This window comes from Theropithecus gelada, chromosome X, assembly GCF_003255815.1.
Source record: "Theropithecus gelada isolate Dixy chromosome X, Tgel_1.0, whole genome shotgun sequence".
Taxonomy (NCBI): domain Eukaryota; kingdom Metazoa; phylum Chordata; class Mammalia; order Primates; family Cercopithecidae; genus Theropithecus; species Theropithecus gelada.
In genome coordinates this window covers 67,987,562-68,014,027 of record NC_037689.1, presented here as the reverse complement: position 1 = coordinate 68,014,027, position 26,466 = coordinate 67,987,562, and the positions used below count along the sequence as shown (strand labels likewise).

Sequence of the window (26,466 nt, the reverse complement as noted above, 5' to 3'; positions counted from 1 at the left end):
TACTGAAAATTTTATTATGTGGAAGAGATTGTGTTTTTTGTTTTTTTGTTTTTTTTGAGATGGAGTCTCACTCTGTCACCAGGCTGGAGTGCAGTGGCGTGATCTCGGCTTACTGCAACCTCCGACTCCCTGGTTCAAGCAATTCTCCTGCCTTAGCCTTCCGAGTAGCTGAGATTACACGCACACGCCGCACACCCAGCTCATTTTTGTATTTTTAGTAGAGACGAGATTTCACCATGTTAGTCAGGATGGTCTCAGTCTCCTGATCTTGTGATCTACCCACCTCGGCCTCCCAAAGTGCTGGGATTATAGGCGTGAGCCACCGCGCCCGGCCAGAGATATTTTTAAAAAAGCAGTTCTGCTTAATTTGGCAAGAAAAAATAATTTTTAAAAGTACTTACAATATTTTTGTATGTAAATTACGATCAATGAGGAATTGTAAATACTATATAATATTCAGTTAAAAACCATGTTCACACACTAGCTCATCTGAGTCTCCCAACTGCACTGAGAGGTAACCATCTGCATTTGCATTTTAGAGAAGAAAAAGAACCTGGGACACGAATATCTTAACTTTCTGCCCAATGATTAAAACAAAAAAAAAGTTCTAGAGTTGAAATTTAAACGCAGATATAACTCCGAAGCCACAATGCCTCTGAAGAGGAATGGCACACATTTTTTAGCTTAAGAAATATGTCAGCTAGTTTAGAAATTGGCTGCTTATAAGATACATTATTTTGCTTTTGACCAATATAGCAGCATGAAAACAAAACATTACTGCTTTGGAATCAAACTTAATCATACCATAAAGCTGATTATCATAAAAAGACATATATATATTACTTCTACCAGCACCAACAAAAAATTAAAAATTGCCAAAGATAATGATGTTTTATGATTTTAAAAAATCAAGTTTTCTATTTGATAGTTAATACCCTGTAAGTTCCAGACTCTTCAATAACTTTCTGTCATATGATCTACCATGTCGATAGAAGCTAGTATTTTTTTATATTAGTTATAAAAATAAAGCATGCTTTAAAAGTTTAGTGCAATTCTATAGTGCTACTATGAACTCCTTCACCATGATGAAACATCCTGATCTTCTCGTGTTCTTACTTAGTGGAAAAGAAACAGCACCAGTCTTTTGGCAAGGGTTTAAACTACACACTAAGCATCAAGGATTTCAGGAAAAGGGAAAGTCATCTTCTGTATATAAAAAACAATATGCCTATGGAAACAATTGATATAGTCAGTCTCTAGCTAAAAACCATACTAAACACAAACTCCAGCCTGCCTTCACAGAGGACTAGTTTTCCAGTGTTGAACATTTTGTAGGCATATAATGCTTGGTTCAAAAAAAAAAAAAAAAAGTTCTAACAAATGTACTGAAAATAACCATTAAATATCAATCACTAAAAACAAGTCATCATAAAGTTCCAACCTTAACTTTAGATGTAATTCAAGTAAACAAAATAAGAATATCTGGAGTAGAGGGAAATAGAAGAAAGTTTTAAATAGCTAAATGTAGTTTTTAAATTAAAACCCTTATTGAAATCTTAAGACCATCTGAACTTTCTGTCACACTTAAAGAAATAACTCTCCTTTTTAGTGAAATGCAGTCATTATGGTACTTTAAAAGCTGATAAGCAGCTTAGTTAAAAGGATAATGGCAAAGAAATACTCAAGAAGCAGAATTAGTATTTTAAAGATTAATGCTCTTATGTGTAATAATGACAGCATTAATAACAATGCCACCAAATATTAGTATAGGGTTTTATCCTTCACACTGTATTTTCACATACATCATCCTATTTATTCATTATAATTCTAGGAGGCAGGCAGTATTATCTATGTGAAGAAATAGGTTAAGAAAGGTTAAATAACTTGCCAAATATCAAGTAATTCCGTAATTCCATATCCCCACTTCAAATTACCTTGTTAATTCACTATCTCCAACTTGGATGCAAGTTTGAAAATGAGGATTTAAGGACAATACAGCAACAAAATGAAACAGGCATGATCTCAATCAGACAGACTTAGACTTGAATCTTGGTTTTGCTACTTACCTAGCTGCACAACCTCAGATAAGTCACTTGACTTCTCTGAGCCTTTGTTTCTTCATCTATCAATGAGAATATAGTGATCTACCACATAGGATTCAGTTATGTTTTTAGCAAGGGTACTTGCCCTATGAACACTATCTACTCTTATTATCCTTCAGAACGATATTTCAGAAGCATTATATTTCCATCTAACACTACCCCAAACATACACCTATTTTGACCAGATGCCAACTCCAATGGTGAACGATAATAAAATTACTCGCCTCCATTTGGTCCAAAATAACTGTTACTTGGGGTAGGCAGTTATGCATGTGGTTATTTCCATGGCTGTGATCAACAATGTCAGAAGTCAAATCTCTGCTATTAAAGCAAAGCCAAGAATGGATTTCAATACTGAACATGATCTGAGTCCAAATTACATAAAGCCAAAATGACTATCATTTGTGTTTTTCCTTAATACTTCCATCCAAACATTCCCATAAGTTTGTGAAATTCATAAGCTGTTCTAATGTTAAATGGCAAGGGCCTATTATCTTCATGCTTAGAATGACTAAAATAGCAAACTAATAATACAGTTAACAATGTCTTCTTGGCCAAGATTTCATATTTCTTCTCACCCATTCAATAAACAGAATTTCCAGGAGACAGGAGGCATGTAGTAGGTTCTTTATAGATATTTGCTGAAGAAAAGACAAAAAAAAGAAAATGGGGGAAGGGGACAGGAAGGGAGAGTGAGAACAAACTGTGCTAGGTAGTGAGAAGTTGCCATACATTTTTTTTGCAAGATAATCCCTACCTGTTAGAGCTCAGAGTCTATATAACAAGAATTTAAAGAGATTAAAAAATAGTAAGTTTATTTAAAACTGTCATAGAAACACAATGGAAAGAAACACTCCCTCTGTAGAGGGAGTCATGGAAAGCTCCAAAGAACAGGAGAAATTAGCTGGGTCTTTCAGGGTCTCTAACAACCCTAACTGAGGAGTGCAGAAGACGGAAAAAGGAAAGTGGAAAGGAGCATTCCTGGTTAAGTTAAAGGAAGGGAGAACCAAAAAGTGATGCTTTAAAAAAAAGTGTTTGGATTGGCCTACTTCGCTTAGCATAAAGTTTTCAAGGGTTATCCATGTTGCAGCATGGATCAGTACTTCATTACTTTTCTTTTATAACCAAGTAATATTCCCTTATATGGATATACCACAGTTCTCTATCCATTCTTCTCTCGATGGACATTCAGGTTGTTTTCACATCTTACCCATTGTGAACATTGTTGCAACAAACATGAAGGCAGTCACAGAAGGACAAATGTTGCATGATTCCACCTATATGAGGTATTTAAAATAGGCAAATTTACAGAATAAAAAAGTGAAATGGTGGTTGCCATAGGTTTGGGGGAGAGGGAAATGGGGAGTCGCTAATCAACTAGCATGAAGTATCAGTTATGAAAGAAGAATAATTTCTAAAGAACTGCTCTACGACTTGTACCTGTAGTTAACAACACTGTATTGTACACTTAAAAAATTTGTTAAGAGCACAGATCTCATGTCAAGTCTTCTTATCAACATAAAACAAAATTTTAAAAAATTTCCAAGAGGTTGAAGCCAAATTATAGTATCTGAACTTGAACCTCTAAGGAATAGGGAGTCTTGAAAGGACTTTAGCCAGATCATGCTCAAATCAGGGTTTCAAAACATAAAAATAAAAAATGTAGTCAAAGCAAGGAGATAAACTTGTATAAAACTGGAGCTTTATGCTTCATGGTTTTTAAAAATTATTTAGGGCTGGACACGGTGGCTCACACCTGTAATCCCAGCACTTTGGGAGGATGAGGCGGGCAGATTACTTGAGGTCGGGAGTTTGAGACCAGCCTGACCAACATGGAGAAACCCCGTCTCTACTAAAAATGCAAAATTAGCCAAGCGTGGTGGTGCATGCCTATAATCCCAACTACTCGGGAGGCTGAGGCAGGAGAATGGATTGAACCTGGAAGGCGAAGGTTGCAGTGAGCCGAGATCATGCCATTGCACTCCAGCCTGGGCAACAAGAGAAAAACTCTGTCTCAAAAAAAAAAAAAATTATTTAGGAAAAGCTAACATACTTAAAACTTTTTGGTCTTAAAAAAGTGAACAACTACTCAAGTTCACACAATTTGTGAGGCATTTACATGAAACATGTATGTGCTTATTTTGAACTATACAGTCTCTCCCACGAGGAAAAGCCAGACATGAGTTAGATACAGATAACCTAGATTAGGGTCAAATCACACAGCATTCCCCTGGAAACACTCTGTAAAATGTGTGAGCACAAATATACAAGTGCAATGTTTTTCACTGTAAGATGGAGTTAATAATACATCTCATATGGGTGCAGGGAGGAACAGGTACAAAATGATATTAAACACTATACACAGTGGCTCTTGGCATGTCACTGACATTCAATAAATGTTGCTTCTCTTCCCTCCTCTTCCTTCCCCTTCAATAAGATTAGCTATTTGAAGGAAAAAAGCTATCACTTGCTTACCATCTACTTAAGTTATCTTCAAAGATCTAGCAACTTAAAATCATTTTTTAAAAAGTCCAATAACCTTTTCCTCATGTAAATTAAAGAGGTTCATCAAACATTTAATATCATTTAAACATTTCACATCATTAAATATAACTATTACATTCATTAGAGAGGCTGTACCAAACAACTTCTCTGCCACAGTATTATAAGCAAGCGTGTATAATTCTGATGCAAGACAACAATTTTGGCAAGTCATTTTTATTAAACACAGGTAAATATTAGGTATTAAATTAGCATTTCATAACAGTTGTAGTGGGGGAAACCGAGGTTTCCTCCATCATGCCTTTTACAGTTGCGGTTCCATTACAAAGGTGGCAGCTAGAAAAAAAATTAGAAGCTTATGGATGTTATATCATCATACACTAACATGTATGGTACCAGCTTTCTGCAATTTTCTAAAAACCTGTCTAGATAAAATAGAGATGTTTCATTATCAAATGAAGGAGCTAAGTTAAAATCAGGACCCAAGAATCTCACCTAAAATATTTTACAGGGATAAAACCATTATTCATTCATTTTTCAAAATCTCCCTTTAATCCAAATTCTTAATGTCAAACCTCATCATTTACAACTATAATATTTAGGTTAGTTCCCCATGATATATTCTTAAAATGTATTAGTATCTGGGATTGATTTTTCCTAACACTATGCTTACACAAGATAAACATAAAATAAACTACTTACACCACTCCCAGCATATTGAACAATAAATAAGATTCCCCTGACAGGACTTTGATGACCTGGTAAAGCCCAAGTACTTTCAGCTCAAATCATATGAAACCATAAATCACTCTTTATTTTACAGAACATTTCAAAATGGATTCCTGCTTTCTACCTTGAAAGTCATTCCATGTGTTATTTATAACCAGTGAAGACCAGAATGGAAAGAAAATTACATAGAACTAGAAAATTTACTGTGACTGCTTTAATAACGAGTAACTTCTTTTTTAGGAAAAACAGAATTGCTGGCAAGCAAAACTTGATTGAGCAATGAATGCAAAGGTGAAACTACATACTTAACTCATGTTGCAGCCACTCAAAAAATAATGACATCACAAAATTAAGCAGAAACTAAATTTCAACCCAGGTTTAAATAAGTTTTGTTGATACCTATCTTAAATTCTATATTAAATATTTACATCTTAAGTCTACTTTTTAGTGGCTACCATAAAAAGGGAAAAATTGGAAATGAAAGTAGCCTAGGGAACTACCACAACATAAAGATAAAAATATCATTTTTAAATTGACAATTATTTTTATTCACTCTGACCTCCCCACAAAATACTAAACATATTAGTAAATATAATTTAAAATCTCCGAAATTCTTCCTCATGGAAGAAAATGTGTATTTATAGCCATGTAATTTTAGAATTTTTTGAAAAATAGACTACCCACTAAAACATTAACTTGGAAAATTTATTTTAATTTGTAAAACTTCACTATGGTGTAAGCCTTTAGGAATGGCTAATAAAAAGAGTTTCCTGAGGTTTCAATAGCTGTGACCTCAGGAAAGTCACTTAACCTCTGGAATTCAGATTCCTTATAGATATCCTTATTAGATAAAATAAAGGGCTTGGAATAAGTGACCCAAAGGTTTGTTTCAAGTTCTGAAAAGTGAATGTTTATGCTAGGTCAACAACTTGACCTCTATTCTTGAGCAAATGATAAAGTGAAAGATAAAAAGAGGATTCTGTAAAGATGGCAGCAGTTGTTGATTCTCCCCTATAACGCCCATAAAAACAGACAGTACAATCAGGATACCCAAACCAAACTCCCAGGGACAATATCCATAACAAAGCCAGGTGATACAATATCATCATGAACCCAAAATAGAAGTGGGTAGTTACAAGCCACCAATAGCTGTAACACCCACATGGTATTAGAAAGTGTGCAGTCCAGGTGTGGTGGCTCACACCTGTAATCCCAGCACTTTGGGAGGCTGAGGTGGGCAGATGGTCTGAGGTTAGAAGTTCGAGACTAGCCTGGCCAGCATGGTGAAACCCCGTCTCTACTAAAAGTACAAAAATTAGCCAGGCATGGTGGCAGGTGCCTGTAATCTCAGCTACTCAGGAGGCTGAGGCAGGAGAATCGCTTGAACCCGGCAGGCAGTGGTTGCAGTGAGCCAAGATCGCGCCACTGCATTCCAGCCTGGGTGACAAGAGTGAGACTTCGTCTCAAAACAAAAAAAGAAAAAGAAAAAGAAAGTGTGCAAAAGGAAATCAAGAGAAGATCAAAAAAATTATTACAGCCCTGAGAGCCAGAAAACACCAAAAGTGCTATCAGGCACTCACTGGAAGCTTGGCAGGCCATTCTGAGAACAGCAGCAGACTCTGGGGAGGGGTTCTGCAGACTTCACCTTGTGAATGAGGGGACAGTCCTGCACTGAGGAGTAACTGCCGGGAACCTAATCCAAATTCAGCAGAACAGGGAAAGTAGAGGCAAAGGAAAAAGAAGGTCTAGACAAAACTAGGGGAGCGTAACAGAGCCAGAGCTGGCAGATTTCAGGCTACATGTTTGATTACTTCCTGAAAACACAGAAGAGAGGTCTACAGCAAAACAGTTTGAATGGTTTTACTGGCCTATCTTTCCTATTGAAAACAAAGGGAGAACTTATTTCACTTAAAAATGAGCAACGCAAAAGGATCTCAGTTGAACCACATTCAATGTACATTAGGACCAAAGGGAATAAGGAAGAAAATAACAACCTGACAGACAATAAAAGAATGTCAGAAAGCCCCACAAATTAGATGAAAAATATAGCCTATGGCATTATGTGCTAAAAGAAATTAACAAAATGGTGGCAGCTCTGAGAGAACAACATGAATCAAAATTAGAAAAACTCAAAAGTAAGGTGACAGGAACATTTGGAAAAAATGGAGTTAACAAATTAAAGACAAAATCATTTCAGATATGAAAACTAAACTAGGAAGAGCACAAGACCAAAGAAACAAAATGGACAGATGCCTTAGAAAACACTGAAGATGCAAAGGAGGGCATGTAATACAAGCGTTAAGCACATGTTAAACAAAACAGCAGTTATGTTTAAAAAGGAGAGCCATTACACTTTTTGATATATGTTGGAATACATACAGATAGAATGATATGATATTTAGGATTTGCTTCAAAATAACAGAGGATTGGATTGTGAAATGAGAGAAACAGTGGAAGATACTGTCAGATACTGTCGACACAAAGAGTTCAACTCTGTAAAATATATATTTATGGGGTTTTTTTTTTGTTTTTTTTTTTGAGACGGAATCTCACTCTGTCGCCCAGGCTGGAGTGCAGTGGCGCGATCTCCACTCACTGCAACCTCTGCCTCCTGGGTTCACACCATTCTCCTGCCTCAGCCTCCCAAGTAGCTGGGACTACAGGTGCCCGCCCCCACACCCAGCAAATTTTTTGTATTTTTAGTAGAGACAGGGTTTCACCGTGTTAGCCAGGATGGTCTGGGTCTCCCAACCTGGTGATCCGACCACCTCGGCCTCCCACAGTGCTGGGATTACAGGCGTGAGCCACCGTGCCCGGCCAACTCTGTAAAATATTTGAAGAGATTTATTCTGAGCCAAATATGAGTGACCACGGCCCATGACACAGACCTCAGGAGGTCCTGAGAACACGTGCCCAAGGTGGTTGGGGCACAGCTTGGTTTTATATATTTTAGGGAGGCATGAGACATCAATCAAATACATTTAAGAAATACATCGGTTTGGTTCAGAAAGGCGAGACAACACAAAGCTGGTGGGGGCACAGAGGAAGGTGCTTCCAGGCTATAGGTAAATTTAAACACTTTCTGGCAGACAATTGGTTGAGTTTATCTCAAGACCTGGGGTTCATGGAAAGGAATGCTCAGGTTAAAATAAAGGATTGTAGGGACCAAGTTTTATTGTGCAGAGGAATCTCTCAGGTAGCAGACCTCAGAGACAGAGCAGGTTGTAAAATGTTTCTTATTGGACCTAAAAAGGTGCCTGGCTCTTAGCTGATTACCTCCTGGATCTGGAAAGAAAGGAAGCAAATAAAGGGGAAAGGGGATTCTCTATAGAATATGGATTTTTCCCACAAGAGACTTTGCAGGGCAATTTCAAGGTATGACAAGGAAATATATTTTGGGGTTAAATATTTTTTCCTTGTCTCATAATGTTACGCCAAAGTCAGACGGAAAAATAAGTCACGATATATAGGTTCAAATAAAACTTATCTGATGAGAATTTATGGTTTGTAGGGCATGACTCCCGAGATCCCTTAGGTAGGAATTTGGGCAAGATAAAAAATCAGAGCTTAGTCCTCATTACAGAGAAAACAAGACAGGCCATGAGTTGATAACTGTTGAAACTAGGAGACTAGTAGGTGGAGGGTTACTTTATTCTACTTTTTTGTGTTTGAAATTTTCCATGGTAAAATGTTTAAAAATGGATGTAATACCCTGTTTTTTATCTAAATGGAGAAAACTACATCAACTCAAAATCTCTTAAAGTTTTGTTAAATAAATGTAAATGTTTGCTGAAGACCTTAACCTTGCCAGGAAATAGTCTCTACTACAACTAATTGTTACTTAATTTTCTCTTTTTTTTTTATTTTTTATTTTTTGAGACAGAGTTTTACTCTTGTCACCCAGGGTGGGGTACAATGGCACGGTCTCAGCTCACTGCAACCTCCAGCTCCCGGGTTCAAGTGATTCTCCTGCCTCAGCCTCCCAAGTACCTGGGATTACAGGCACCTGCCACTACACCTGGATAATTTTTGTATTTTTAGTACAGATAGGGTTTTACCAAGTGGGCCAGGCTGGTCTTGAACTCCTGACCTCAGGTGATCCACTTGCCTCGGCCTCCCAAAGTCCTGGAATTACAGGTGTGAGCCACCGTGCCTGGCCTAATTTTTACTTAATTTTCTTAACACAAATATTTCTATTGTAATTTAAGTGACCAAAATGATCTTTTCACAGCAAAGTATAACCCAGCCCAGTGCTCTTCAAACTTAACATAATATTTAATTAGTGATAAGGAAAATAGCTTCTGTGTTCAGAACATATTTTACTAATGTACCACAGAAGAAACATGATCTTTACTGCATTACTCATAAAGCTATGAGTCTAAAATAGATGATGAAAGAGAATGAGTACTTATTTCAAGAATGTTATAAAAATCATACCAAAAAAACTTCCCCTTTATATAAAATCCTATCATGAAAATCATTTTACAAAAAATAGAGATAAAAACTTTTCAGCTTTATAAACTACTTTTTATAATGAGCAGGCCCTTGGACCAAAAAAGGTACTACCATATCCATCCTGTCAATTAAGATGCGTGGTGTATCCATTGTAAGCACTGACAGTTGTTGAAGACTGTAGGAAACAAAAGAATAGTCAACCAAATGAAAAAAAGCTCCATAAACAGGACAATGAGTCCCATATTTAATCTTGAAAATTAAATTTGCAAGCAAAGAACACTAAAAAAGACATAAAATGGCAAACCCCAGCACATGCACAAATATTTCAGTGGGAAATTATGTACCTTGGGATTGTGAAAGGAAAACAAATCTCCCCAAAATCACTAAGCCAAAAGGAAAAGGCAAATTGGGAACTGTGTTGGGCAAACCAGTCTCCCATTCTATTCCTAAATAAGATCGCTATGAAGGTTTTTTAAAAAGCTACATACCTCCCTCACAATTTGCCAATAAGGAAATTCCTTGTGGACAACCAAAGGACAGGCAGAACTCAAAGTCATTCCTCTGTTCCCATGAGATAAATGCGTATCTGATGGCTTCCTTTGCCCTACTGTTTCACTACAGACTAAGGCATAAGTAACTATTCCTCATTTGTCTCTTATCTACCTATGACCCAGAAGCCTCCTCCCCACTTCGAGTTGTCTGGCCTTTCCTGATGGAACCAATGAATTATACATCTTACATATATTGATTAATGTTTCATGTCTCCCTAAAATGTGTAAAATCAAGCTGTGCTCCTACCGCCTGGGGCAAGTCATCAGGACCTGAGGCTGTGCCACAGGCACATCCTTAACCTTGGCAAAATAAACTTTCTAAATTAACTGAGATCTTTACAGGATCAATGAAGAATTCCTACAGAAGCAAATCATGTCTTAAAATGTAACTGTAATCTCTGATCCCATTTCTGGCCATTGCTTTAGTGGTGGATTCTCTCTTTGGTTTTAAGGGATAAACACAACCAGGTCATTCTGTTCACCTTCATCAAAAGAAGGTTTGCAAGCTGACACAGATGTCATGATGCTGTTAATAATAAGAAGCTGACATCATGAGGCTACTGTTGGAATCAGGATTTTAGTGTCAACAATGGTAACTCTCCAAAATAAAATAACTGCCAACCACAAACCCAGGGCAAAATAATCTAATCTTGATACTATGAGCTATTTTTTCAATTGAAAGATTCTAGCAATCTAATACCTTAATACTAATTAAGTATTAATCTAATACTGTAATCTTAATCTAATACCTCAACCTTAGTCAGAAAAACTTCGGTCTTAACTGTTTCACCTACGTCAAACTTAGCTAGGCCTCAGGCTTCACATTTGTAAAATGCAGATGATATACTATCTACCGCAGGGTTACTGTGAAAATGAGACAGTGCATTGCAGGGGCTTATCAAAGTGCTTGGCATATAACAAATGTTAGACAATATTTTTCATGTGTTTGACAGTGTGTTGTAGGTACTAGAAATAATTTTCTAATTATCATTGATTTTGCTTACATAGCGGAAACCAAAGTAACACAGGTGCAGAAAATAAGGATTTGAACTCACAGCTCAGCATCTTCTTTAATATGCCTGATACCCATGTATAAAACTTTATTTTCTCTATAGCTTGTGTAAATTTTCTCATGATGATTTTAAATCTACGTATAAAAGACTAGTTTAACAAATGTGCAAAGTCAGATCACAGAAACATGATTCATAACATTTCAAAGCAATATAAAATGATTAAAACTGCCATTAACTAATAGCCATAATAACTCAATGAGAACACTGGCCTGGACCAAAAAAAAAAAGACAGGTAAGAATACTCAAAAGAAGGAGTAGAAGTTAGTGATAGGGACAGGAGGCAGGGAAATTCTAGGCAGAAAAGGGCAAGTCCCTGAGAAAACCCCACCCTCAAGCCTGAAACCATGGCACTAAGTGAGAACTTATATCCCTGTTTTCCCGTGCGAATGTTGCCTTTTCCAAAACTACTCATGGTCCACACCACACTCCATCCTGTGTACATAAAAACCCCAGGCTCAGCCAGCAGAGAGAGGAGAAGCAGTTGGACACTGCAGACTACAGTCGGACATTGGAGAGAAGTGGCTCGACTTCAGAGGGGCACCTTGACAGCGTAACTTCAAAGAAGAATCCAGCCAGACAGCTGAAATTCAGGGGAAGATTACCTTCCTGCCCCATCCCCTTTTCAGCTCCCCTTCCTACTGAGGGCCATCTCCATCAGCAATACAATTCCCTACATTTACCATCCTTCAATTCATTCACGCAACCTCATTTCTCCTGGACGCCAAACAAGAGCTCTGGAACCACGAGTGTGGACACAAAAAGGCTGTCACACTTGCCCTTTGCCTTCACTGGTAGAAGGCAGCCGATTAACGCAAAAAGGCAGAGGCCCCCCTGAGTTCTTAACCCTTAAGTCGTCTGCTCACAGCAGAGCTAAAAGAGCACTATAACATTCCCTCCGGAACTTCAGGGGGGCAGACACCAACCCCCGAGATGCTACCATGGGGCCAGCACAGAGCTGTCTCCTGCCAGTGTTCAAAAGCACTTGCCCTGGCTCCTGCACCCACTCAACTGCATATCTCCTCTTGTGAGGGGTGAAACGCAGCAGGTCGGAGTGAGTGCAGTTCACTCCTCCTGGCGCCAGAGCAGCAGGCCGACTCCAGCACTCATGTACTCCAGTTCCTGCCTTGTTCACTAGCTTGCTCCCTCCTATGAAGAGCTGAAAGCAGTGGGCTGAGTAAACAGGGTGCCCCCTTTGCAAGTCCCGCAAAGGGGGTCAGGAAAATATCCTGCTTCACCAGTACTTTTTAAAATGTGATAAAAACCAAATCAGTCAAGTAATACGTTACCTACTTCAGCTCTTGATAAAATCCAGTATGAAATGAAACACCTACATTAAGCACCATACTGGCCAAGCTGCCTCTGGCCTCTTCTCCTGTCTATTTGCAAACTGTTTTTTTCCAAAAACACCCTCAATATAACATGCTAGCTCTCATAATCATGCTCTAAAAAAGCAGTATCTGTGGTAAATTATCATCTCTTTTTGCACCAAACCTTAAATGAAATTATTAGAAAAGCAAAAACAAAACATCAACCTTTCAGTGTATCCCTATTTTGCTGGCCACAACTAAACGCCCCCAAAATGTTTCCAATGAGCACCAACAGTGATTTTTAGTCTATTTTACTTTGAAATATATTTACATACAGAACAGGCACAGACTAACTTTTTAGTTAAAGAATGCACTGAAACTGAATAGCAGATGATTTAGCATGAGTTAACAGGTCAATTATATGGAATTATAATTGTTTCTGTGCATTGGGATTTTATGTTAAACACAAGAATGTAATGGTGAGCTGCCATATTTGAATTTAATTGCTGTAGCCTGTTATCCAAAACATCATGAAAACACTGGAGAAAATGAGAAAAATGACATGAGGCATGGGAGATGAAAATGATGCTGCAGAGGAAACTGGTAACAGATGTGGCTCTCTCTGAGGTATTGGCTCAAATTCATGATTTACAGAGAAGGGTAAGCATCTCCCAGAGAGTCTTCTCCGGAGTTAGATAACTCTTTACTTTTCTAGGTATTGGAAGCAAACAAAAACATACTTTTCCATCAACAAATGCCTGAAGAAGTGCAAAGCATTTTTCGGAACAGCAAAATCTGCAGGCTATCTTTCGCTCCTATAGTATCTCTTACATTAACAAGGGAGTGTTTCATAGTATACCTCAAATAAGACCAATGCTAAATCTGTTCCAAAAACTATGAGGAAAACCAATGATAAATAATGCAAGCTAGTGAACAAAAGAGAAGACAAAACAGAAAGAAAAAAAGAAAACCTGTAAGCCGCTAGGTAAGAAATCTGATAGAAATAGTGATAATAGACACATAAAGGTCTTTCCCACCAAGCAGCCAATGAGAAGACGAGAAACATAAATCAGACACTCAATCCTTCCACCATTCTTCACGAAAATCGTGACCCCTTCCTGGAAAGCATTCACGAAATAACAGTAGTAGTAAAAGCACCTCGGTATGGCATTACAACCATACAAGTCAACTGAATTTTATGAGCACCTACTAAGCTTTTTTATAGGAATTATTTCATTGAATCCTCAACACAGTATTGTGAAGTTTATCCTATAGATAAGAAAATTGAAACACAAAGAGAATAAGGAAAATGTCTAAGATGACACAAGTGGAATAGCTGAACTCAAACCCAGAGTGTCTGATTCCAGAGCCACATTGTCAATCGCTACACTATACTGCTCAAATGAGATACACGCATGTCAAAGTGAAAAAATATATATATGTAATGTATGGCATTTGTAAAACTAAACAACTTTTGAAATACCATTTCACTCCTACTCATTATGTCATTCAGCTGATCAATATACTCTAGGCTTTAAATGTTTTGACCCTGCCCTCTCCAAAAACGTGTGTGTATGTGTGTGTGTGTGCACGTGTGTATATACATATATATAATGTTATATATATAAAAAACATACATTACATAGATGTTATATGTTATATATATGTTATATATATATTAAAAAAAACAACATTCATCCTTACTACATGCATTCTGATATAGTCTACCTCATTTTTATAATGCTGGAATTCACTCCACGATCCACAAATAGGTGGCATCTTACAATTTTTAAAAATCCACTGTAGACAATAGATGTGAAGATTTTGGAAATACACAGGGAGGATTATGGACATCCTGTGATTTGAGAACCACATCCAGGCATCCTGGGAGAAGATTAGGTTAGATATATAGGAAATCACTTGTGTTGAGGCTGGCACAAACAGATATTTGGTAAATATCAGTTTTCACAACACCTCCTACAATATTACTATCCTCCAAAGCTTAGAGAAGTGATGCTATTCCAACATCATCATAAGTCAATGAGCTGCCAGTCAAGGTTAACTACCTTAATGTTTAAATTCACCAACATCAAGGAATGGGACTGTGCTACTTACATGACCTTTTCTGAAAAAAGCAGCCTATCATTTTTAAGAAAATGCCTTTTCTAATCAGTTATTGTATTTTATTAGGCCGTTCCTATGTTGCCATAAAGGAATGTCTGAAACTGGGTAATTTATAAAGAAAAGAGGTTTAATTGGCTCAGGGTTCTGCAGGCTGTACAAGCATGGTACTGGCATCTGCTCGGCTTCTGGGGAGGCCTGAGGGAGCTTTTAGTCATAGCAGAAGGCAAAGGGGAAGCAGACATCTCCCTTGGTAACAGGCAAGACAAGCGAGAGTGTGGGGAGATGCCACACACTTTTAAACAACCAGTCGACCAGGCACAGTGGCTCCCATATGTAATTCCAGCAATTTGGGCCACCAAGGCAGGTAAATTGTTTGAGTTCAGAAGTGCAAAACCAGCCTGGGCAACATAGGGAGACCCCATCTCTACAAAAATAAAAAAAAAAAATTAGCCAGGCATGGTGGTGCATGTCTGTGATCTCAGCTACTTGGGAGTCTGAGGTGGGAGGATTGCTTGGGCCCAGGAGGTTAAGGCTGCAGTGGGCCATGATTGTGCCACTGCACTCCACCAGGGTGACAGAGCAAGACCCTGTCTCAAAAAAAAAAAAAAAAAAAAAAAAAATTTAAATAAACCACCAGATCCTGCAAGAATGAACTCACTGTTACAAGAACAGCACCAAGCCATAAGGGATCTGCTCCCATGACCCAAACACCTCCCACCAGGCCCCACCTCCAACAATAAGGATAACATTTCGACATGAGATTTGGGCAGGACAAATATCCAAACCATATCAGCCATTTTTATAGGAAAATTTCTGAAGTATATTAAACACTGACCTTCCTTCTTAAAAAGACTACACAGAACACAATTTAGCCTTTTCTCAAGGACATGGTGTTATAAATAGAAATATACAATGGTAATTTTAGAGCTGGTAGAGCCCTACCTTGAAGATCAACTATTGAAATCTCACTTTACAGATGAACTAAATGATGTCGCAAGAAATTCTGTAATTTTCCCAAAAATCACACAATAGAATGGTCATGTGATTACCATATACCATGCTGCCACATCTACTACTGTATGGTGCTAAACACTATCTAGCAAGATAATCAGGATTTAGGGGCAGTAGTCCTTATAATTTCCCTCATGTTTATCTTTGTTATCCCTTCTCTTTCCCCATAATCTTTAGCAATAAAACTTTTTTTTTTTTTTTTTTTGAGACAGGGGCTTGCTCTGTCGCCCAAGCTAAAGTGCAGTGACACAACTATAGCTCACTGAAGCCTCAAACTCCCAGGTTCAGGCAATCCTCCCACCTCAGCCTTCCAAGTAGCTGGGACTACAGGCATGTGTCACCATACCCAACTAATTTTTGTATTTTTTTGCAGAGATACAGTTTTGCTGTGTTGCCCATTTCAGCTACTTGGGAGGCTGACGTCTCTAACTCCTGAGCAAGCAATCCACCTACCTCGGCTTCCCCAAGTGCTGGGATTACAGTTGTGAGCCACTGCACCTGGCCAATGAACCTTTATTCTTTTTTGTTTTTTGTTTTTTTTTTTGAGACAGTCTCTCTCTGTTTCCCTGACTAGAGTGCAGTGGCACCATCGAAGCTCACTGCAACCTCTGCCTTCCAGGATCAAGGGATGCCTGCACCTTAGCCTATGGAGTAAGGGGGACTATACGCCCACGCCACCATGCTTGGCTAACAATAAAACTTTTAAATCAAAAGAATCTATGTGTTTATCCTATTCAGGAGAAAAATTAAGCTAACATACTCTGCAGCCCATCTTAGGGGAAGAACTCCAAAAGATGTGAGCAGTGTGCTTTTAAAAAGGGAAAAAAAATGCAGGCTGAATCTCTGTATGGTCTTCAAAAAGAAAGAAGGATGCAATGAAAAGCCTACATTGTCTTAAGAACAGCTTTGGGGATATGACTGTTAGGAAGCCCAAAAAGTTCCTCAGAATAGGCAATGCAGTAAACTTCACAAGGGAAGGGACTAGGTTCTCAATAAACGTGGGTTGAATGACCTGAAAAATGAATATCTGTCACTACACTAAATGTTATCGGGGCTTTGTGATGTTTAATGTTAAGTTTGCATTTTACGTGTTTTTCTCTTCCCTTTCCTATATAGATATAAACTGTCATTTATATGCCTAAGAGCACCCCCCACCAAACATAGTCTTTTCAGAAGTTGATAACATTCCTTGTATCTTCTAAGGGGGTGGTTCTAATATGCTGAACTTGCTAGAATTATTTTTAAAATGAGGATGAATATGTTCTAAGTGATGATCTCAGGGATTCCCCTATGTATGAAGCATTTCAATACTATCATATAGGTCTTATAACTTCCATCTTGACTGCTCTTCTGTTGAGCTCTTGGCTCTGCTGTGCTGCAGATTACACAGGCTGCCAGATAAGTCACCTCCAGTGAGATGTTATGTTACTGGGACTATTTTTAACCTGAAACCAATGGTACTTGTCTATAATCCACAAAACTGTCATTTAAATGACTTTTTAAATGGCAAAATATCCTGAAAAATGACAATTCTGTGCCCAAGCTGAGGAGGAGCACTTTCTAGACCCTTACCACATATATCTATTTTTATCCTCTCCCTTGAGACTCCAGTTGACCCTCCTTCTTTATTCCATTTTCTTCTATTTTTTCCACAATTCACTTTATCTTACTCTTCTGTCTTTGGGTGTTCAAGAGATATTTACTGTATTTTCTAATCAGAAGGAAATGGGCTTAACTAAGAAAATACAAAGTTTATTTTTCCCATAATCTCCTGAAAATATGATCTTAAGGAAAAATTTCCATCTTGAATTACAGGAAATGAGAATGCAAGTTAATCAAGGTCAAAGGGATTATAAAATATTATCTTCACATGATTATACTTGATGAAGCAATTGTCCCTTTAGGACATTTTACCTAGGACTAAATATACTAAAAAGTATATCTAATAGCCTATTTCTTCATGTTTCTGATGCATGCATTATTGCTTCTACTTTTGTTAATACAACTGAATCTATGAAACACTGCTTTTTCTATGTTTTACTCAATGTAATACATTTAATAAAGCAAACATTTTAAAGGCGACTTTCAGCAAACTATTTCACAAGAGAAATATTCCAAGCGCGCTAAAAAATAAATTAAATAATGATTAGAATTGTTGGAATCATTTATTTGGGAAATGACTCTTTTATTTAATTTTTACACTTTTGATTTGTTGGAATCGTTTATTTGGGGAATGACTCTTTTATTCAATTTTTACACTTTTGATGTACCTAAAAACAAAATTACATATCATAAATTTAAGCAATGTGCTTGATAAAACCTAGAATGTGTCACCAATAAACAATATGAAAAATTTCAGTTTTAAGATTAACTTCAAATAAGTTCTTCCCAAACACTGAAAAATAATATTGCACTCACTGGGATAAATATAATATGAGTCTTTTTCCAAATATAAGCAATGTCACCTGATGCAATTCTCTGGCTCACTCACTATAACTTCCTACCTCTACCAAAACAAACTCCATCAGGATGGATGTATTCCAAATCTGAACTGTACAGAAGGCAAAATATTTATGAAAAGCATTAGCATCATTCATAAGAATTAACATTCATCAATTAAAATTTGAACCCAGACCTGAAAGAAAAATTGTTGATTAAAAAAATTGTTAAAAACACCTCAAGTTCCTACATAACAAAAAAAGCAAGATTATAAATCTCAAGTATGGTATAACAACTATTCCAAAATGGATGTTGTTCTCAGCTTTAGTATAGACTGGAAAGAACAAATGAATAGTTCATTGGCTCTTTCCAGCTCTCATCCAACATCTGTTCATAGCAACTACAACCAGGTTATTTGTAGCCATGCTGTTATTTTCAGGCTACGAATAAACAGGTCCGTGCTGTTCTGAGAACTATTACCCAGGCATTTTTTGTTAGACAACATAAACCCCATCTAGTTTACCTTCCCTATATTCAAAAACAAGGAAACTGAGGCTGAGAGATGTAGTGCCTGCGCCCCGCCCCAATTCAAGCAATTCACACTAGCACTAAGCAAGGCCTAAAACCAGGTTTTCTCAATTGTTTCTACGAATATGGGTCAACTCTGAGGATCAGAACCACGGATTGTTTTTCTGGGATGGAAGGGGCCTTTGGAAATTTACAAGCTGTGTGATCCTGAGCAAATTACAACCTTTCCAAGTCCCCTTTTCCTCTTCTACAAAATGCAGAGAGTACCTACTACTCTAACAAGGTTGTGAGGATTATGTCCGGCTTGTAAGGTGCTTAGCACAGTGATTAGGAAATTTTAAGCATTCGAAAACAGGTAGCTATTATTTTTACTCCCATCCTGAAAACATGGCTGCTCCTCATCATGGCTGTTTGAGAAGACAACGAACTGAATTCATTAACACAATGGACAGGGTCCCATCCACCAGAGCTTCTCTGGCCTACCACATTCTACAAACAGTAAAAAACCCCATCAAACAACCTATTTCATCCCACCTAAAATGATCATCCCTTACACTATTTTTTTAAAAAAATGAAATTGCTGCCACATGTCTTCTGCTACGTGTCGTACACTGCATATGTCAAACAGAAATTGCAGAGGAGTTTCTGGTTCCACCCAAAACATGAAGAACAAACGACGGGAAAAGAATTAGATAAGGTCACACACCTGAACTGGAACTCAGGACCTTATTCTCAGCACATTCAGTTATGGGCGGTAGAAATGCTTTAAGCACCATAAAGCAGGAATAATGGCTACCTCAACAAAATACAATTCCCTAGGTTTCTCAACAAAATAGAATCCGTTTGCTTTCCCTAGTAAATCCATACGCACATGGGCAATAATTGAGCATCTTTCTTGTAAAACTGAGGATTAAGCTGTGCCTGAGCTGCGATGTACCCTAGGATCATACAAATCTATGAAAAAGTCCTATGAAATGGCGAGACAAAATGATGGGGAATATCACCTTGAAATCAATAAGGAAGGAATCATAATGTCTTGCCAAAGTCGTCTTCGTTGATAAAATCCCGACCCTCCATTTCATGACACTGCACATCCACTTCCCTCTAAGGAAATTAACAGGAATCACCGCAGCAACCAACCTCAGCAATCAGCATCGACCAGATCAACCCCTACTCAAATGGCGATAAGCACTGCGGGTCCAAGCCCCTCCCTGTAACTGCCAATTCCCGCGCTGACTCCGGACTACCTCACTTCCTTTCCGTTCTCCCTCCCACCCTCGACCCACGATGTTTGTCCCAAAACTCGCCACTGACAGAAAAAATAGAAACAAGACAGTCTTCCTAAACTTTGTCCAGGAAGTACCAGGTTACACATACCAGTCCCTATTACGATCACATCAAACTCCGAAGGGAGAGTATCCGCCATCTTGACGGGAAACGCGTCATGTGACTATTACTTGTGGAAATGAGATCAAGTTAGGCATTCCCTCAGTGGAAGGCGGAAAGGAAAACAATGCATTCTGGGTAGTGTAGTTCTTGGGTGGAAGGTCTTGGCAGGCGACTACAGTATTATATTTAAAACGTTTACACGTAAATTAAAAGCTCGACTGATTTTCCAGGCTGAGTGCTGTAGCTCATTTAGCCTGGAGGTTTGAAGTAGGAAGAAATGTAGATTGTTATTCTGTTAGCTAGGATGAATGTGGGAGACTTGGATACCCCTTGACAATACTGAAGCAAGAATTGTTAGGAGACACGGAGAGCGGAGTGAAATTGAAAGGGGTTTGCTCTGTGAACAAAGGAGATTTTCAGTCCAGCCTAAAAAACTGTTTCCCGCCGTCGTGTCTGTACTTTCGTGTTGGCCCTCGAGGCACGGTTTTTCACACCAATACTTTCAAAATATATTCCATATCTTTTTCGTTTCCATGTCTCCTCAATGAAAACCCACGAAAAACCTCTCACCCTAGTTTCTTCAGAATGGAACTCTCACCGTGTCCGTATTTGTTCTAATTAGTCCAGACAGCCACTCGGGCAATAGATTAGCCTTGTTTTATAAGAGGGAAAAAATATATGAAACCATAGTTGTACTGGATAAGCGTTTGTTGAGTCTGAATTTGATTTTCCGCACGAACTAGATAAGTTCATGCAAGATTCTCCTTAGTTTACATTTAGTTTCCAATCTATTAGTTTCCATAAGCTACCGTAGAAATAATTAAGGTTAAATGGCCTTTATATTAAAGTGATTGTATTTGACGAGGGACTTTAGGTCGTCTATGTCTAACAGCTAACAGAGTTCTCATAAGTATCTTCAAGGTCTGTCACCTCCCACCGCTTCCCTTCATCCGCCCCCTACCCCGACCCCTATCATTTAAAATACTCCGCTGTCTGAAAACACCAAAGCAAAAGGGGAAGGATGCTGGGAATGAAGGAGGATACTTTTTTGATCACAGAAATTTCTTGTGTAGTTATTTTACAAGAGTTTCAAAATAAATCGAAGATAGTGTGCAGGAGTGGGCCTTCCCCGATACCACCTATCCTCTAAAATGCTTGTGGTTCCCCAGACATTGTTTTCTTTCCAGTATCTGTGACCACACTCAAGTTCAGCGTGGAATGATCTTCCCATTCTCTAGCTAACAGTTATTCCCAGGATGTCGTTGGGCTTCCACCTCCTCCTCCTTTCATCTCCGTGTGTGGACTGTTTTCCTACACGGTGCTAGACTTTGTCTTAACCTGCCGTACTGCTTCGACAGTTTGCATTTATGTCGATTCCTATAGAGTACACATATCCCCACATATCCACACAAAAATACACACCCAGACATGCAATACCATAATTAGAAACCCCTGTACAGTATGACAGACACCAAGTCTCATTTATCTTTTTCACTCTCGCACCTAACCTAAGCCCGGTGCATAGTAGGAATTTAATAAATGTTTGCTAAACCAAACTTGATTTTGACTCCCCTAATGGATGGATGAGATGAGTCCCTGTCCTCATAGTGCTTACCATCTTCGCCTTTATATCTGCCCACCACTATCATGTGCCTTATATTTAGAAGATGTTCAGTGTTCATTAATTGTAAATAGTTCCATGAAAATGCTTTAAAATATATTTTGATGGGTTTTTACTGCATTTCTCTTGCATTTTACCATAATCATTAGCAACACTGTACATGTTTCATTAATTTCTTTTATAGATCATCCAGTTGTATTGCACAATTCTCTTATGATATGGTCTTTGATTAGTATTTCCTGTAAAAGAGATTCCCCTGAGAAGTATAATGCACTGTTCAGTAAATCACTCTGTCATTTGGCTTGGTATGTAAAGAAAGTTTTTAGTATTATCAGAAGTGAAATAGATATTAGTTGTGAGACTCTTGATATGACAGTAGAAAATGGAAACAAATGAATTTCTGAGAGTAAACGCAGGAAACTTTCCAAAATCTTCTCTAATAGAAGCCACAGATGGATGGTTAAAAATCTGAGAAATAAAAGTATTTCTACCATACTTTGGATATATATTTCTATACATTTGTTCATGTATATGAGATATATAAACCACATACATATACTTTTCAATATGAGTATCTCTTTCTAGGAATTCAGAAATTTTCTGACAATCACACCATGAAGATGTAATTCATTAATTTGTTTATTCCTCAAATATTCATTGAACACCTACTATGTGCAAGACACTATTTTGGATGCTGAGATTAGAGCAATGAACAAAATAGACAAGAACCCCTGTCTTCATGAAGTTTACATTTAGTAGGGTAAAACAAAATAAACAAGTAATTACTCTGTAGCATAGATTTTCCAATCTGTGCTGCCCTGAATTTGAAACCTTCTTTTTTCCCCTAAGGATAGAAAGCATGATCCTCAGAAGGATAATATTACCAACTTCTATTTTGCTGTCCTTTCTCTAAAATCATTACGGGACTCATTCATGCCCTTTTCTGGGCATAGAAAATATTATTACATTACGAAAATTTCAATCTTGTGCATGGAGAAAATGCTCCAAATACCTTTTCTTTCAAATGTATTTTTGTAGACTTTATGCAAAGTAAAGATGAATATAGGAGTCAATAATTACAGTAAAAAAGCATAAAGCAAAACAGCTGAATTGCATCTATTCTGTTTTTCTAAGGATATCTATTATTGAGAGCTTAAGTATTTTATTGGGATAAGTCACAGTACAATGAGATAACAGATACCTAAAAATTGACCACTCTATTAAAATCACTGTGGCACTAATTTTGTACTTAATTATTTCCTGAATTGAAAAAGCATGATTCCTTGAACACTTACCTGGTATTCAGACATTTACTCAACTATGAAATCTGGCTGTTATCTTTATACAAATCATAATTTAATGGTCTCTATCACTGGGACCTTTCCTTTGTGTTCCAGACCCATATATCCAATCTCTTACTGAACATCTCTTCCAAACATGTCCAATGCTGAACTACTGAACATTTGAATCCCGCTCCCAAATCTTCTCTTCATCCAGCATTCCCTGTCTTAGAAATAGTACCACCTTCTACTCTGCTATTCAAGTCAAAAACCCAAGAATCATCCTTGACACATCACTGTCTTTCACCCTTAAATCAATTCATCAGCAACACTTGCCATATTTACCTCAAAAATATATTGTAACTATATCAATTAATCTCAATATGGAATGCCCACATAATCTCTTCCCTAGACTACTACAATTGGTTATAGTTGGATCCCTCATTAATGCTTGCTTCTCTCCAGTCCATTCTCCCCACTGAAGGCAGAGTAAATATTTTAAAACTCAAATCTGATTATGCCTTTCTCTACCTACAACACTTCATGACTTCTCATTGTTTTTAAAATACACTCCAAAATTATAAACATAGACTAAAAGGCCCTGCCTAACTCTTCAGTCTCGTCTCATACCTCTTAACCTTCTCTCTCTAGGATCCAGCCATATTAGCTCTCCTTCATTTCCTCGAGTGCTCATGCTTCTCCCCACTTCAGGGCCTTCACTGATGCCCTTCCATGTGCCTGAATTGCACCTTTATCCTTCTGCCCCTCTTTATTGTAGCTTCTCATCCTTTACAGTTAATTTGAAACGTCACATAATCTGGCAAGTCTTTCTTGAGTCATCAGTCTAGCTTAGGTCCCCTATCACCCTATATTCCCTCTTTGTTGAACTTATGATTGGAAATACCCAATTACTTATGGAATTACTTGTTTCATCTTGTTAGAAGGTAAGATCTGCAAAGGCAAGGACTATGCCCATATTGGTCATCATTATATTCCCAGAACCTAGTCCAATACCTGGTACAAATAGTCACTCAAAAATGTCTGCTGAGAGTTTCTCTTGGCATTCATTTCTGTTTTTATTCCACTGTGGTCCAAGAATATGCTTGGTATGATTTCCACGTTTTTAAAATGTATTGAGACTTGCCTTATAGCAGAGCATGTGGTCATTCTTACAGTATGTAGCATGTGCAGATGAGAAGGACATATATTCTGTGGTTGTTCAGTGGAGTATTCTGTAGGTGTTTATTGGGTCGAATTGATCAAGTGTCAAATTCACATCCAGAATTTCTTTATTAGTGTTTTGCCTTGATGTTCTATCTAATGCTATCAGTGGAGTATTGAAGTCTTCCACTATTATCGTGTGGCTAAGTCTTTTCATGGGTCTGGAAGTACTCATTTTATGAATCTGGGTGCATGTATATTTAGGAGAGTTAAGTCTTTGTGCTGAATTGAACCATTTGTTATTATATAATGGCCCACTTTGTCCTTTTTTATTGTTGTTGGATTAAAGTCTGTTTTATCTAATACAAGAATATCAAGCCCCGCTCTTTTTTTTTTTTTTTTTTTTTCATCTGCATGATAGATCCTTCTCTCTTTACTTTGAGCCTATGGGTGTCATTACACATGAGATGAGTCTTTTAAAGACAGCAGAATGTTCGTTCTTGTTTTTGTAATCCAACTTGCCACCCTGTGTCTTTTAAGTTGGGTGTTTACACCATTTACATTCAAGATTAATATTGATAAGTGAGGTTTTGTTTCTGTTGCGATGATGTTAGCTGGTTTCTTTGTAGTCTTGATAGTTTAGTTGCTTTATGAGGTCTGTGGGTGATGCATTTAAGTGTGTTTTTGTGATAGCAGGTATGTTTATTTTGTTTCCAAGTTTAGAGCTCCTTAAGTATCTCTTGTAAGTCTAGTTGCAACAGATTCTTTCAGTTCTGGGAAACATTTTATTTCTCCTTTGCTTATGAAGCTTTGTTTAGCAGGATATGAAATACTCAACTGGAATTTCTTTTCTTTAAGAATGCTAAAAATAGGCACCTAATCTTTCCTAGCTTGTAAGATTTCTGCTGAGAAGTCTGCTGTTAGCCTGAAGAGGTTCCCTTTAAAGGTGATATACCCCTTTTTGTTAGCTGCCTTTAAGATTTTTTCCTGCACTGGAAAGTCTGATGACTATGTACATTGGAGATAGTCATCTTGTATAATATCTCTCAGAGATTCTCTGAATTTCTTGAATTTGCATGTCGACCTCTCTTGCAAGATTGGGGAATTTTTCACTTATTGTATCCTGAAATATGTTTTCCAAGTTGCTTACTGTCACTTCTTTTCTCTCAGGAATGCCAATGAGTTGTAGGGTTGGTCACTTTACATAATCCCATATCTCTCCAACACTTCATTCATTTTTTCGAAACTCTTTTTCCTTTTTCTTTGTCTGTATAGGTTGATCAGAATAAACAGTGTTCAAGCATCAAAATTCTTTCCACTGCTTTGTCTAGTCTGTTGTTAGGGCATTCAACTGTATTTTGAAATTCCTGTGGTGAATTTTCCAATTTCAGAAGTTCAATTCAGTTATTTATTAATATGACTACTTCATCTTTCAAGTCTTGGATCATTTTTCTGGCTTCCTTGGATTGAATTTCAACTTTCTCTTGGGTCTCATTGAGCATCTTTGACACCCAGTTCTGAATTCTTTGTCTCATTTCACAGATTTCAATTTAAAAGAGATTCTTAGAAAACAGTTGTGTTTGTATGAATGTGTATCTCTTAACACCATGAAAAATAAGCAATAATAATTCAAGAAGTAGATTATTACACATTATTATAAGTTCCAGACTTATAAAGAATTTTTTAAATTCAGAACTAGTATTAAAGCTTATTTTGAATTAAAATTTTTGTCTCCAAGTCTGTAGTTGTAGTGGTGGTAAAAATTCACCAGTACAAATGCTCTGGACAATAAAACATAGCTTAAAATGGAGAAAGTCCAGTCTACTGGAGAATAACCTCAAATTACATGAAGTAGTGTTGTTGTGAGTATACAACCCCCTTGAGGAGTTTTACAATATATCCAGATGAAGTTAACTTAAAGTTTTCCATTTCAAATGTGTATAAATACTATTCTGTCATACCATTTTTGTTTATAAAATTGAGGTCTTTGAGTTCATGTTCACTTCCATCTTTAAAAGATAATCAATGTCATGACAGCAATTATTTCCATATATTAGAAATATGTTTTAAGTGTTAGTTTTAGTAACAAAATCATTATTTGTACTAACTATTGTATTTGTCAGTTTCTTCAATACAGAAATATTCAGAACACATTTACATTTTTCATAGTCCCTGCAAAACAAAACAAAACAAA

General features: G+C 37.4%; 1 protein-coding gene across 6 annotated transcripts in view; it reads right to left on the bottom strand.

Annotated features, from left to right (window-relative positions):
• The window catches only part of CHM (CHM, Rab escort protein 1), a 183,654-nt gene extending 163,374 nt beyond the window's left edge, over positions 1-20,280 (bottom strand). For 2 of the 6 annotated variants that reach the window (XM_025373124.1, XM_025373125.1), the window contains exon 1: positions 19,826-20,043. Coding sequence is in view for 1 of the 6 variants with exons in the window: in XM_025373121.1 (XP_025228906.1) it covers positions 20,199-20,247 (49 nt within the window). In the remaining 5 variants the exon portion in view is untranslated. Of the gene's footprint in view, positions 1-19,825; positions 20,044-20,198 lie in introns of those variants that run through there. The other 4 variants (XM_025373121.1, XM_025373123.1, XM_025373126.1 and 1 more) reach the window with 4 other exon arrangements.
• Positions 20,281-26,466: the final 6,186 nt, after the last annotated feature.